A 14830-nucleotide genomic window follows, 5' to 3' on the forward strand; every position below is an offset into this window, starting at 1 on the left:
CAGGAACAAAGCAGGCTTAGATGAGCAGTCAGATCAGGGAAGCTGTGTTAGTGCTGCTGCTACCCACCAGGTACATGCTGGGCAACAGGAAGCCCCCTGGAGGTACAAGTTTGGTAGCAGCACAGGGAAAACTGCTGGATGGGCCAGATCAATTATATTACCCATCATGTCCCTGGACATTTTAGGCAGGAATATTTCCCTCTTTCCAGTAAGATAGAAAAGGCTATAAATTCATTTTCCCTTCAGGTCTTGTTTCAAGTGTTAGATGTACTCACCTTTTTTACCAGTAGGCAGACGTGATGACCTTGGATAGAACGACTGTACATTGATGCACAAGAATCAACACGTTCCACAACTATAAAGGAAACAGTTCTCATTTAATGGGACAACTTTTTAACACAGAATTTGCTTCTCACAAAAAGGAGTTACTGCTCTGTCTGGCTTCAAGGAATACAATCTTCTACCAAGTGAAAGGAAGATGTCAGGGTTAAAATGATGTACGTGCCTGTCTCCTCCTGGCTCCTATCTGGGATGTTTTGCAATAGTGAGGTTAATTACTTGTCTTCCAAGCAAGCTGAAGCTGCAAAGGTTTTGTGGCAAAGACATTGATCAGGACGTAGATCTCTTCCCCAGAAATGCTCTCAACAAGGCAGTGCCTAATGCATATGCGAGAACATGATGAAACAGCTATTTGGTTTTGCTTCACCCGGTACGTTTGTTTTAATTAATTTAGAAACTCTTATCAGTCCAAGCTTGAATAGCTCTCTCCCCTCCTTAGTGAAACAAAGCATTAGGGGAAAGAGGTATGATGAAGCACTGAGATCAAATACAACCTCCAGAGAACAGCTACAGCCCTAACTATAAGCAAGCTGCTCCCGTGATATCTGCCATGAGCCTTGCCAAACTGGAGGAAAGCCACAGGGACCCAAGGAGGGCTCACTCTGAAAAGCATGATATGCTTTGAGGATACGAATGCGTTATAGAACTGGCAGCAACTCCTCTCCCAATTTTACTTAATCTGGATATCAACTGCTTCTGCCATTGAGGCCATGGTGTGTTGCACTCACCAAACACAACAGGATTTTCTGCATCCGAAAGACTCACCTGAAAAGTGATGATGAAAACAGATCTTTGCCAGTAGATGTTGGAAAGAAATGCTAATTCCATCTACTTTAATAGAACTCATGTGTAGATCTCCAGATTCTAGAAGCTTGGCAAAAGCATCACTGCAAAACAGGAAGGAAAGTAAATACTTGTGCTACAAAGTCAAGTGAGATCTGTTATTTAGCCCCATGCAGACCTCAAGACACCTCAGGATGAAGTTTAAGTACTACCAAGCTCTAGGAAAATGAGTTTAGAGCAAACATGGGAACCAGACTGCACTAGCGTATCCTATGGCCTCAACCAGAGTTACTTCCACACAATCTGTCAGCCTACAGGGCATATAGCTCCTTCTTCAGAGTCACTTGAAACAAACCACTAGCCCTACTTTAACAGTCAAACATTACAAAAGATAACTGAACTGTAACCAAACCAATCAAACCAAACAAGCAGCCAAAGTCAGAAGCATGCTGTGTATCTTGCAGATACAGCCTGCAGCCAAAGCTCAGCTTCACATGGGCAGCAAAAGCACCGATGTTGTGAGGTGCCCCCTAAATGGCACTTACCTATAGCAAGGCGTCGTGATCAAGTATGAAGCGCAACTGAAGTGCAATTTGAAATCTAGTTTTTCATGGGTTGAACCTTCATCATTCTGCAACAGGTCAAAGGAAAGGAGATGAATGGGAGCCTCGAGGCAGCAAGAGGAGGCACCACCCCCACCTACCAAACAGGTACAGATGAGACTTTTAAGGCTCAATTCCCCTTGATATACCCTGGGGTGGGCCTGAAGGATCAGTCTGAGGATGACCATCACGCTGCAATATCAGGCCACTTAGAGACATGATTTGGGCAGGTGGGTTAATACGTACACCTAGAGCAGGTAACGGACACAACTGGACAGATCTGGCTCCATTTTCAGTTGTGCCCTGCTGAATGAAATGAACTGAGCAGACTGAATTTAAGCTAACACTTCAAGATCTGCTTTCATTGTTCACAATTGGCCAAAAATAAACTAACACTTTCCAGGTTCTGAGGTGCTAAAAATAGAACTGGTATACTACTTATTTTTTAAGAAACATAAAATAGAAGCATACTCAGAAATGTTCGCAGCTGTCTCCATTCACTTCCTTCAAGCTGTTCACACAGCTACTTCATTAATAATTTTATTGAAGAAAAAATTAGAAACCCAGATGATAACCTACAGACCAGGCAGATACTTATTAAACAATGCCTTCACGTACCATCACTCTTGCTCTGGGTTTCTATCCTTATTAATCTCATCTAATTCTTAGCATTTTTCCTGCCTTGTGCCAGATCGCACTATCCAATGATCTTTGGGTAGCTGATACCAGAAGAAACATCTCTCTCTAGCTGGTTATCCTCTTCTCCCCTGGCAGATGCATCACTGCAGTGATTTTCTAGCTGACAATGTGGCAAATGTTTCAGGCTGCATTGCTCACACTGCCAGGAATGACAATTTAGGACATGCTTATGCAGTATTCAGGACACTCTTTGCACAAGATGTCATGTAAAAATACTTCTCATAGAACAGAATGGGCTGGTGCAGCAGAGATGAAATGATGCCTAAGAAAAGCTCTAAAGCAGTGCTTTCCACCCAAGTCAAGCTCCCTTATGCAGTTCCAAAGGAAGCAGAAGCACAGAGTTTAAAAAGCTGCACTTACTTTGACTATAAAGGACAGTGTTCCTTTTAACTTCTGAGCCATAACAATACTCTGAAGTGTAAACACAAACTGGGCTTCATTAGAGATTCCTAGCATGAAGAAAGGAGAGGGAGAAGTCAGGTCAGAAAATGGCTTCCATATCTAAGTAATGATTAAACTGATTGGTAACAGCTAAGCTTTATGCACTATTTTTGAACCAATTTTGAAGTTTTCCATGTACTCAGAAGACTAAGCACAATTCCTTTTGTGAATTAGCAGTGTTACAGCAATTAACTCTTAGGTATCTGAGGAGCAACATTGATGACTGGCTTTTAGTTGAGGTTACAGAGAGTTCCTGGGCATGATGTGTCACAGTGGCAACCTATTTAAACAATCTGTAACTGGAAGACTTATAGCTTGCCAAGTGGTTTTCAGAAATAATGTTTTTGTGTTTTTCTTTTAATATACAAATCTGTCAAGAACTGCCATAGAATCAAAAAGAAAAAAGATACCCTACTCCCTGCTGCTTTCCACGGGGGCAGGGGGAATCAAAACACATTCTAATGTCACTAAATCCCAGAGAACTTCTGTGAGCTGTTCCAGTACTCAAATTAACTCTTTGGGAAGGAAGTGAAATTCAAAGAAGTTGAGTCATAGTACTATTTATGAAGGTATTATCCCTAATCTCAGCAACTCCTATTTATTTAGGGCTCAGCTCCCTATCCAAAGAAGTAGGTACTTATAAACTTCCCATGCATATGGCCTGTACCATTAAAACAATGGATCAACAGCTTCAGTATAAAGCCAGTGTGAATTCTACTAGTTCAAGAACCAGTGGGAAAGAAAGAGGCCTATAGTCTTCTTTCCTTTTACATCTCATAGCAAATCCCTCATGAAGTTGGGATTCCTGCAGATGGCCATGCTGGCATGTTCAAAGCTGTACCAGCCCGCAGTCACCTGAAAAAAGGAACTTGGACAGTTGGACTCCCAGTCCTATGTTACAGGTTTTGCTCTTGCTGTACAGAAGCACCTGCATTTATAGCCTTACTGTAAGACAGCTTATACTCTCCAGCGAATTGTGTGAAAGCCCACTGAACACCCAGGCAGAAACACAAGCCTTTCTGGAAAACAGCAAGTACCAATAAGTTCAAACAGTACTTTCCACAGGAGGGCAGTGCAGGACCAGACATACTCCAAGAGCGTTGTGCAAAGCTGCACATACCAGGGGGTAGTTGGAAGGGCACAGGTATTCCATCATGTACTGATGATCCTTCTGGTCGGAGCATTTTAGTGTTGAGAGAGTCCAGGACATTTAGTTCCATGCTCTTAAGGAAGCTAGTGCTTTTGTTCTCAAAGATAACAGAGACTGTAACTTGACTATCATTCTGAAGGTTTCCTTGAATATCGTACGTCTGCAAATGAAGAAAAAACATCATAGGGAAGATTCAGAAGCTTCACACAGCAGAGCACCAGAACAGAACACACTATCAGAATACGGCAAGCTTCAAAGAGAAGGTAATTCAGTACAACTGTAGGATAATGAAAAGCATATTGGTGATTAGCTCCACAGAACTGCTAAGTGGTGGGAAAAGATACAACTGAAAAACTTGTTGTAGAAGACAACCAAAAGAATGTGGATGGAGCCTTGTTAGCTTTCTACATCCTAGGATTTAAATGGTTCTTTAATTACAGGTCTACAAAAGCTCATTATATTACCCTCAGTATTCCCTTCCCTTAGAAAACACAAAAGAAGTAGTAATCTGAATTTTAATGCCAAAAAACTCACCATTTTAATGTATGGATTTTCAGCAAGAAGGCGGTAACTGGACATAGGCTGAAAAGAAAGAAGTCACAGTTACAATATATAGCATAACTAATTTCTCTGAAGAGAACTGACATTCTTTCCCCCAAAAAACAGTTTAGCTTCTGTCTTCTTCCTAAGGCAAGAGCTGCCAATGCACAGCTACTCACTGGTAGTGGTTCATCATCTAGTGTTCCATTCTGCACTGATTCTGTTGCTTCCTCCTCACTGTGATGCTTCTTTTTGGATTTCTTTTTATCCTTGGATTTCTCTTCTTTCTCTTTCTTGTGCTTTTTCTTCTTATGCTTGGAGGATTTCTACCAAGAACAAGAAACTATAATAAATCCTTACAGAAACCTCTGTATGTCAAGCCATTACAACATGACCCCCGTACCAACCCTGCAACTCTAACTTCTCAAACTATGCAACCTTCCAGCCAACTGCATAGTTTCCTACCACTGCAGAAACCTGAAATGGAGTCCTCGTTCCTTACACCTCAATAAGCATTCTGTGTTGAGTCCCAGTAAACCTTCGCTCCCAGCTCAGATACCAATGCCTTAGCCAAAAGCAGCCTGGGATTAGTGGAAGGCCAAATATTTTTTCTGACTGTTTGAAAGCTCAGCTTTAGAACTGCTAGCTGACCCTTCCTCAGGGAACAATCAAACCTCTTACTATGAAGTGTGTAGAACTCCTCAAGGGTGTTAACATCCCACTGCACACTATTTGCAGATGAATACACTGAATAAAATGCTGTTGGTAATTCCTGTGTGCTTATTTATGAGAAACAGAAGACACCAGGAGAACATAGCTAAGGGTGTCAGCCACTTACACTGCTTACCTTTCCTTCATCTTCCTCCTGCTGCTCTTCCCTTTCTTCCTTTTTTACCTCTTCAGGTTCAGCCACAACAGCAGCACTCACTTCAGGCCCACTCTGAGTAGATTATCAGAAGGATTATGACACTAATGGAACACAGTTGAAAGAGCTGAATCCCACAACAAGAGAAACCGTAACAGTGACACCCACCCCCTTCCCCCTCCAAAAAACTGTTACTTTGACAGTTACATTAGACTAACGTGGTATAAAGGCTTTCACTATGTCACTGAAGCCTGGCAAACATCATCACTTGAGGACAAGATACAAAAGAATTCCTCCAGGGAATCAGTCCCTTTATATTTCACGTCTCTTCCTGTAAAGTCTTCCATCAAAATTCATTAGTTTTTCTTTCAGACTATGTCTCATCTCTAATAATATTGCTAGTGTCCAGGTCACACCAAGAAATAAAACTACAGGTTAATACAGTGTCAAAATCCACAAAGCCTGGCCTGCAGCTGCATCTGTATTTCTATCCACTGATCTGCACAACAGAGCGAGCTTGAAACTTCCATTGCAGTGTCCAAAGTGAGGAGAAAAGGTTTCATTGCTTCATGGCTGTATGTTGAGGAGATGAAAGCTATCCTTCTCTTCCTTCCTGCAGCATGACAAAACACTAATATCACAGCTAAGATGCAACTGTAAGAAAAGTCTTCCTGTGACATGGTATGATGTCTACCTGTGGCTGTGCAGTGGAAACAGGTGGTGGAGCAGTGGAGAGCCAGAAATCCAAGTCTTCCCCCTGAATTTCAGGAGAAAAAACATTATGGTAGTTCTGGTATCATTCTAAAATAAATAAATAAATGTATGTTAATACCTTAAATTTTCATGGAAATGCATCTCTCCATAATGCATCAAATATGTTGCAATATATTTAGGAGTAAATAATTCAAGGAGCTTAACTTCACCTTTTAAATACATTTCTAAACCTGGCCATAGCTGATAGTAACCACAAGTTACAAAGAACACTGGCTGCATCTTAAAGAAAACCTGCATTTCCGCAGAGTGGTTAGCATAGAGGATACTTCTGCATTCAGAAGAACTTGCAACCTATGTCAGGTTTTATAACTGAAGGATTAAATATATGGGGACAGGACACAGAATGAAGGTGAGTTACAGATGTTCTGCTAAAGAAACTTCCCAATTTTAAGAACAAGGAAAACATCAGTTTTTGGAAACCGCTTCCAGATTAGATCTGCAAGATCTCTTGCATAGGCTACTGACCACTGAATTCTAGTAACTTACACAGTTAAGTAAAAGTTATTTTTATAAACAGAAATCTTTAAATACATTCTCGCAAGGTCGTAGAAGTTTAAGGAGATAAAAGGTAAAAATGTTCACCTGTTTGAACTGTCAAATGTGACTGTTCCCAAGCAACAATCAAAACACAGCAGTAGATGTGGCCCATAACAACAGTTTCTAAAAGAATACAAGTCTCAAAGAATTACCTTTTTCTCCTCTTCTTCCTCTACTACCTTTTTCTCCTTCTCTTTCTTCTTTCCTTTGTCTCTCTCCTTTTCTCTGTGTTTCTTTTCCTTCTTTTTGGGTTTCTTACTCTTCTCTACAGGTGGAGCTTCTGAGTCTGGTGACTTCAGGGTCTCAGCATTTCTATGTCTCTGCACTGGCAGCTTCTCACTGTCTGCTAAGGGCCTTAAAAATACAGAGAACATTATTAGCCTTCTGCAAAGATAACCTGAGTTAAGGGAACCTATCTGCTGAACTTCCAAGACAAGCTTTATTTTGTTTTAAAAAGAGTTGGGCCCTGAAATCTAAATCAGCACATACACATATACCTTAAGTTTATTTATGCAACTGCAGATACTGCCCTCGAGGATTAGAAGTTGACAGAAACACTTTCAAGGTGACTTGAGAGCCAAGCCCTTGCTAACACCTGATCACTCCAATAATAACTATAGTCTCGCAGGCTGAGTAACACCTACAGAAGGATACATACACATAGCATTATGCTGCATTTTTGTGAACTCAGTCTTAAAGTAAGACCAAAGATGTGAAAACAGGTGGAAAATTAAACATGGCTCAAGCAGCCCTTGAAGGGCATGTGTTTTTTTGGTGTTATCTATGAATAGACCACTGACTAGAAGTGAATTTTAAGCAGTTAATTGCTTAAATTTGGATGTTTATGCTACGAATTTGTACTCTACCATTACATTCAAAAAAAGTTGCATTTAATGTCAGATATTTGTTTCCAAGAAGTATGACTAGTAGCTCAGATTTACACTGTATCCAAAATCCATTACTTGGGGAAAAAAAGCTACACAGGAATTTGTCCATTCTTTCCAAACACTGTCCATAAATCAATGAACAAAAGTTGGCTGATAGCTTCTTTCTTTTCTAGAGCTTTTGCTTAACATTCTTTTTTATATTTGAGCAGCAAGCACCAGTTCAAAAAGATATCCAACAGTCTTATCTGTCTTAATCTTTTGCTTATATTGTATGAAGAGCCAAGCCTGATCAATTTAAAACAAAAAAACAACTTTGAAACAGAGACTGTAGTGGCAAGAAGGACCCCATTTGTTTGAACTGTAAGCAAATCTCATCTTTAAGCTATTTGACACACAACTGTACAGGACAAGGGATCACTGCTGGAAGTCAACAAGGAACAGACCTGCACAAATTTGAGGGTCGAGGATTTCAATAGTTTCATGACCCCTCTAGACAAAGAAGGTCAAGCACTTAGCAGTATAGTCTTACCTGGAAGGCTTCCCTGAAACCAGACTGCATGTGAGCGTGACACAGACATAGCAGTGCAAGCACAGAAAGAAAGAGAGAGGACAGAGACATGAGAAAACATGACAGGAGAGCACAGTGACTCACATGAAATGGAAAGAGAATGGATGGGAACAATACAAAAGCCCCAGAATGCCTCCTGGAGCCTAGCATTCAGAAACTGCTCCGCTTAATTTTTTCCTATGCTGTTGAGGCTTCCAAAGCAAACAAACTAATACCACAAATTTTTTTATACATTTGTCCTTTGCAGACTCAAAGGGGAACGTGACCAGGTGAAGAAGTTCCTCATAAACTGCTCTTTCACTTTTAAAAAATGCTACTTCACCCCCACACTTTTTTTCCCCAAGAGTGCCATGGTACCAAACTCCTACAGGTTCCTACAGAACTGCAGAGAATGGCACAGAACTTCCAGTTGTTTAAGTATCATAAAGAGAAAGAGGCACACAGACTACACACGCACACATGTGCCCGCAAAGCCTTCAAAGCGTTATAGGAGGCATCCATGGACCATAAAACAGCAATTATATTTAGCATTGTGATTCTGTAAGACAGCAACTAAAAAAGTCTCCACGTGCAATATTTAACAGACATCTTCTAGCTATCATACAGCCTGCAGGGTATCAGGGCACGCTGCACTGCTGCTATTACTGTAAGCAACTCCAGTAGCTGCATAGGAACCAGACTCTGGTCAAAGTTGCATACAATCCAGTAGTATTAAAATATTTTTCAGTAGTGGCACTACACTGAAGGTCCACAAGGCAACAGAGATGCTACAGACTGGCTGTTAATGCTCAAATTATCACAATACAGTATACATGCTTATAAGTACATACATACAGCAGATCTGAGATGAACACAGATGAATGTGGATCACATTCAGTGCAAATGCATGTTGAATTAAAGAGCTTGATACACCCAAAAGCTCTAATTCACTTTTATCTGATTCTAGTGACACTTCCTGTGCTTTCACATTCTATTTGGTCACACAGAATGTTTTTTCACCCTTTCAAAACCCCTTTATTTGAGCATCTGAGGTTTTATCATCTATGCTTCAGTAGGAACCCAAACCTGGACGATCATCTGAGGTTACATTTAAGACACGGAGAGAAACCGAAGTCTCTTCGCATAGTGCACTGTAGATAGTGTCTGTTTAGCCTCGGACTAGTCCTCATGCATTCTGGTTAGCAATTAAGTAAATTCACATACAAAACTGTCACTTACTTATCCAGATCTATATCAAGTGCCTTATATGGATCGTTGGGATCTTTGTCATCCTCATCACTGGGCAACGCATTCTGCAGGAAAGAGAAAGATCATCCACTGAAGAAGTGAATGAACCCCAGGCAACTTCAAAACTACATCCCTCGGTGCAGTTTTTCAGATTGCTAACCATGGAATGGGCCAGCTTGCAGTCAGGCACAATAAGTTATAAGAACAGTGAGTGTACTTCAATGCAACATGTAGTTACAAGATTAATTTAGAACAGAAAGCCATTCTTCACAAACTGCAGGATCTGAATCGCTGCTGTTCAGTTTTGATTAACATAAGTTTTCAGAACAAATACAGATTACATCACTAGCATGTGCAATTAATTACAATCAGCTGCAAAGCTGCTGACTAGACAGCAAGTTAATGTCAAAGTGGAGCAGCAGAGCATAATAAATGAAGTGACTATTTGGAGAGTTATTTTTATAGCAGAGATGCATCTTTTTTTTAATAGCTTCAGTGGCAATTTTTGTCTTTTTGTACACAAAAAGACAGTCATTTCTCCCCCTGGAAAGAACAGCTTACAGCCATCCCAATCAGTCATTTCTTAAACAGCTTTGCAAGAAGTCAGAGCTCTAACTGCAACAATACAGGCTGGCTGGCAATTCTTGAGGAAAATCTCCTCAGAAGAGCACAAAGTTAATCAACTGACCTCTGGCATCTCCTCTGTGATGATATCTACATGGTGAGCTGGAGTGATATCCTCCTCGCTCTCTGTGTGCAAAGAGTTATGGCGATGATGCTTTCCTCTCTTCTCCTTTTTCTGCTTTTTCTTTTTCTTGTCTTTTTCCAGTTTCTGTTTATGCCTTCGCTCTTCTTCCAGTTTCACATACTGGTCAGACATAGGCATTCCTGCAAGGGAAGACAAACTGCTTTCAATCCACATGAACACTAATCAGTCCATGAACCTTGCTTCTTAGTGTCTCAATTAGGACAATCAGCGCTGCCTTACACTTCGACATCTCATACAGCCCTTCTAGCAGCAACTTTCCTGCTGCATTCCATCTCTCCCCAAAAATAGGAGAGCAGTATTCTGCTCCGATTCTTGGTTGTCTACATTAAATGGATTACGAAGAGGGGCTAAATATGCACACTTTAACTAGAATTGGTGTTATGGATATACTAACACTGACAGTTTTCCATACTTCTGGAAAATGCTTTGCTATGTAAACTTCAAGTATTTGCCCTTAAAACTGATCACTTCCAATTTACTGCACTTTAACAACAGTATATCAAATTAGTTGTTTGCAGCTATTTTTGTTATTTTAAAAAACACTAAAATAATATCCGTACCATTAGACTCCACTTAATGTCTCCTGATCACCTTCTGTCCTTTAAAGCATTCCCACCCTACAGACTTGGCTGTACAACACTCTTAATCACAGAATTACTTCTAATGCCGTCTCGAGAGCAAGTGGACTCAGACCACAAAGTACTGTTTTCTAAGAAATGTTAGTTAAGGAGAACCATTTAGGAGTCTAATCAAAGCATGCTCCTTGTACTTAAAAATTAAGTTGTTGTTGTTACTTTTGCTTAAAAAAATCTGTAATTGATTTTAAATATTAACTGCACTTACCTGGAACTTTTAAGGGGACAGAGAGGTCGATCTGTACCACAGGTATATGTTCCACACCTGGAGTGTCTTGGTATCGCTGGGAAAATGAAAATTTATGTTCTGAGCATTGCCAGATCTACATAAATAGACATGTTACATTACAAAACAGCAAGCAGTTTAATCCTTTAAGGGAACATTTTAAGTACAGGAATGGAATAGCTCAGTACTAAATCCTATCTGGTAGTAGGATGTATTTTAGAGCTAACTGGTAACTATTATAAAACACCCTGCCTCTAACTACAGAGCCTTAACCCTGCTATAGCCACAGAAAAGGCTTGTTGCAACTCTGACGAAATTTTGGTTTATGTTTTACTGACAATAACTTGCCACTTCAAAAGAAGTTTAGAGGTCTAGGTTGAGGAAAATGGGGCAGTCCTTAGGACAGAGGGAGTAAGACAGGATCTTTCCCTGAAAAAGATGGCAAAAAAGCCACCACAACCTTTTGATCCATGAACACTCAGTGTGTTTTAAGGGGAACATGTTTCGGTGTGGATGTTCACTACTAACCTTAAAGTGTTTATTCACTCTCTCCAGCGCTCTTAATGAAGTGCCTGGCAATCTGAACCCTGAATCCATCAACCAGAGTTGGGACAAACTACCTGCACAGGAATTTGTGACATAAGGGCAAAGAAGAAAAGTTTCTTTGCATCTTTTAGAGTCTTGTTGCTCAAATTCAAACACCAGGCATTCCATTACAAGTTAAAGATTGTTACAAGCTTCTCTGCAATGGGAGCTGTGAAAGTCACCACTTTATTTTTTTAACTGGAGGTCCACTGGAAATCCACAGAAAGCTGGCTGCTCTTGTGGTATTTGGTCATTTGCAAGTTTTTCAACACAAATAAGGCCTATAAAAATAGATGTATGCAGTCACTCCAGTTGCCACACTAGTAAGCGACCCTAACTGCAGTAGAAATAATCAGAAGTGTCTCAATGGGAAACTGCAGCTCTGGCATTCAGAGACTTCACACACTTATATGAGAGACCAGCAGAAGATTTTCATTTGAACTCACTCACCTTCTGTGGGGAAGGAGAGCTTTTAATATAAAATGGGTTGTTTGCCTGCTCTTGTTTCCGGGCTTCTCGACGCTAAAAGAAAGAGTGTAGTTAGAAAGTTTGCTTACAAGCAAAGAGAACTTAGAGGCATCAGAAGGCAAAAATGTGATCTCCCTTAATATTTGGAACATTGCTTAACTACTTGCAAAAATACTACAGCATAGTAGCTCAATTATGATAAACCATGAGTTATGAGACATACTAGGATACAACTTTAAATACTGTTATTGCTGTAACTGATACTCCTTAGAAAATCCTTTCTTCGCCTTTTGATTCTAGACTAGATAACTTCCTTAAGACCAGATCTGGATGGCAATGCAAACATTTGTTTTCATTTTCACAGCTTGGAGGAAGTGAAAATTCTTATCAAGAAAAAGTATTCTCTAAGGAAACAGAAAACGTCCGAAGTAGGAAAGGTGCTATCACTACTGAGAACAGACACATTACAGTAGTTCACAGAAGCTGCTGAAGTCCATGAGCAAAGGTGCCGCCTCTTTTTGCCGATATAGTGCACACAGTAACACAAGTACACCAATGAAGGAGGTAAGTACGAACAAGTAGTTGCAGAGCTCGGGACAAGTGTTCATCTTCAAGACCCTGTACTTCAAAGTGAACTGCATTATACAGTATGGTTTTCAGGTCAGATTTTTACAAGAGCTCAAAATTCCTAACAAGGAATTTTTATATTTTCCTTCCATTTGGCCAAAATAAGAAAGCCACACTTCCAGGAGCACCTGATATTGGACGTATTCCACAGTGACTACAGATACTTCCGTTCAAACATGCGTTTTGTTCACATCATCAGATTTCCAGAGCTGTAGAAAGCAGCCTGCTTCTGACTACAAGGAGAATCTATAACAACAGTTACAACTGTTTAACTCTGACAATATTACTATTGAACTAAGTACCAAAAAAAGCATATTAATATTCACTCACTCTGGCCAGTTCTTCTTCATCTATTTCTGGCTGTCTGTGCCTGGAATGCCTTTGTTCCTCATCATGAAAAATTGTTTTGGGCTTTTCATCTTCTGACTCACTGTCTGATGGAGGCTCATTGATCCAGGCATCAAGGTCCAAGCTGGTAAGAATTGCAGTAAACACAAATAGCTTGACTAAGTACCCTTGAGTATTTCAGTTTTTCTAGTCATATACTTATCTTTACTATTTAAGATTTTGCAAGTTCAAATAAAGCACTGCAAGCAAGAAGGAATCTTACCCCTCTGGAACTGGAACTTTCTTCTGTGCTTTAGGAGCAACAGGGTTCAGCTCACCAGCAAACAGGGCTATTACTTCCTCAGCTACAGGCACTTCTTTTATTTGTAGCTTCTGAATGTATTTTATTAGTTGCAAAATACAAGAAGCCTAAGAACAAACAAAAGTAATTTCAGAACAAATATTTAGAAACTGACCAAAAATGAACTCCAACTGAAGTCAGCTGAAGATAACTGTAGTGACTACTGCAATAAGGGAATTAGAAGAAGCACCATACTACTTCTAGCTGTGTCTAATTTATTACTGATTTCAACAGACAAACCAAAATACAGCTGCCTTTCTCCACCATAGCATATAATGCTATTTACCTGGCTTTACAAAACACTTTTCTAGAACAAAGTACATAATAGACTGGATTTTCAGAAGGTATTTTATGTTCCTCCCCCCCCCCCCCTTTAATGAAAAGAGCACATCAAGAACAAAGGTTTAGGCTTAACAAGGATTAAGCAGCGGGGCTGGGTTGAGGAGTCTGCAGTCTCTTTTTCCCTGCTAAGCCTGTACGGTTTAATGAACACACTTGTGACATAGCACAGAAGCATATATTGCTTGCACAGACCCTCTCTTACTCTCCATTTAGACCATGCCAGCACAGAGCTTTTTTTTTTTTTAAATATTACATTATCACAGTATCACAGATTTCTAGGTTGGAAGAGACCTCAAGATCATCGAGTCCAACCTCCGACCTAACACTAAGTACTCCACTAAACCATATCGCTAAGCTCTACATCTAAACGTCTTTTAAAGACCTCCAGGGATGGTGACTCCACCACCTCCCTGGGCAGCCCGTTCCAATGCTTAATAACCCTTTCGGTAAAGAAGTACTTCCTAACATCCAACCTAAAACTCCCCTGTCGCAACTTTCGCCCATTCCCCCTCGTCCTGTCACCAGGCACGTAGGAGAACAGACCAACCCCCACCTCTCTACAGCCTCCTTTAAGGTAACTGTAGAGAGCGATAAGGTCGCCCCTGAGCCTCCTCTTCTCCAGGCTGAACAAGCCCAGCTCCCTCAGCCGCTCCTCGTAAGACTTGTTCTCCAGACCCCTCACCAGCTTGGTCGCCCTTCTCTGGACTCGCTCGAGCACGTCCACGTCCTTCCTGTAGCGGAGGGGCCCAAAACTGAACACAGTACTCGAGGTGCAGCCTCACCAGAGCCGAGTACAGGGGCACAATCACTTCCCTAGACCTGCTGGCCACACTGCTTCTTATACAGGCCAGGATGCTGTTGGCCTTCTTGGCCACCTGGGCACACTTGTGGCTCATATTCAGCCGACTATCAACCAATACTCCCAGGTCCTTCTCGGCCAGGCAGCTTTCCAGCCACTCATCTCCCAGCCTGTAGCTCTGCTTGGGGTTGTTGCGCCCCAGGTGCAGGACCTGGCACTTGGCCTTGTTGAACTTCATAGAGTTGACCTCAGCCCATCGCTCCAGCCTATCCAGATCCT

General features: G+C 40.9%; 1 protein-coding gene across 2 annotated transcripts in view; it reads right to left on the reverse strand.

The window, feature by feature from the left end:
• AP3D1 (adaptor related protein complex 3 subunit delta 1) overlaps positions 1-14830 on the reverse strand; it is a 45047-nt gene that overhangs the window by 2216 nt on the left and 28001 nt on the right. Inside the window, exons 16-31 of one of the 2 annotated variants that reach the window (XM_080565660.1) lie at positions 13333-13478; positions 13053-13194; positions 12078-12149; positions 11025-11100; positions 10101-10300; positions 9404-9477; positions 6883-7084; positions 6114-6176; positions 5402-5494; positions 4734-4880; positions 4549-4596; positions 3985-4174; positions 2784-2872; positions 1668-1753; positions 1105-1226; positions 276-355 (exon numbers count right to left, since the gene is read on the reverse strand). In XM_080565660.1, the coding sequence (XP_080421786.1) occupies positions 276-355; positions 1105-1226; positions 1668-1753; positions 2784-2872; positions 3985-4174; positions 4549-4596; positions 4734-4880; positions 5402-5494; positions 6114-6176; positions 6883-7084; positions 9404-9477; positions 10101-10300; positions 11025-11100; positions 12078-12149; positions 13053-13194; positions 13333-13478 (1830 nt within the window). Of the gene's footprint in view, positions 1-275; positions 356-1104; positions 1227-1667; positions 1754-2783; positions 2873-3984; positions 4175-4548; positions 4597-4733; positions 4881-5392; positions 5495-6113; positions 6177-6882; positions 7085-9403; positions 9478-10100; positions 10301-11024; positions 11101-12077; positions 12150-13052; positions 13195-13332; positions 13479-14830 lie in introns of both variants that reach the window. The other variant, XM_080565659.1, reaches the window with a different exon arrangement.

The sequence above is a fragment of the Anser brachyrhynchus genome, assembly GCF_964034855.1.
Source record: "Anser brachyrhynchus genome assembly, chromosome: 23".
Taxonomy (NCBI): Eukaryota; Metazoa; Chordata; class Aves; order Anseriformes; family Anatidae; genus Anser; species Anser brachyrhynchus.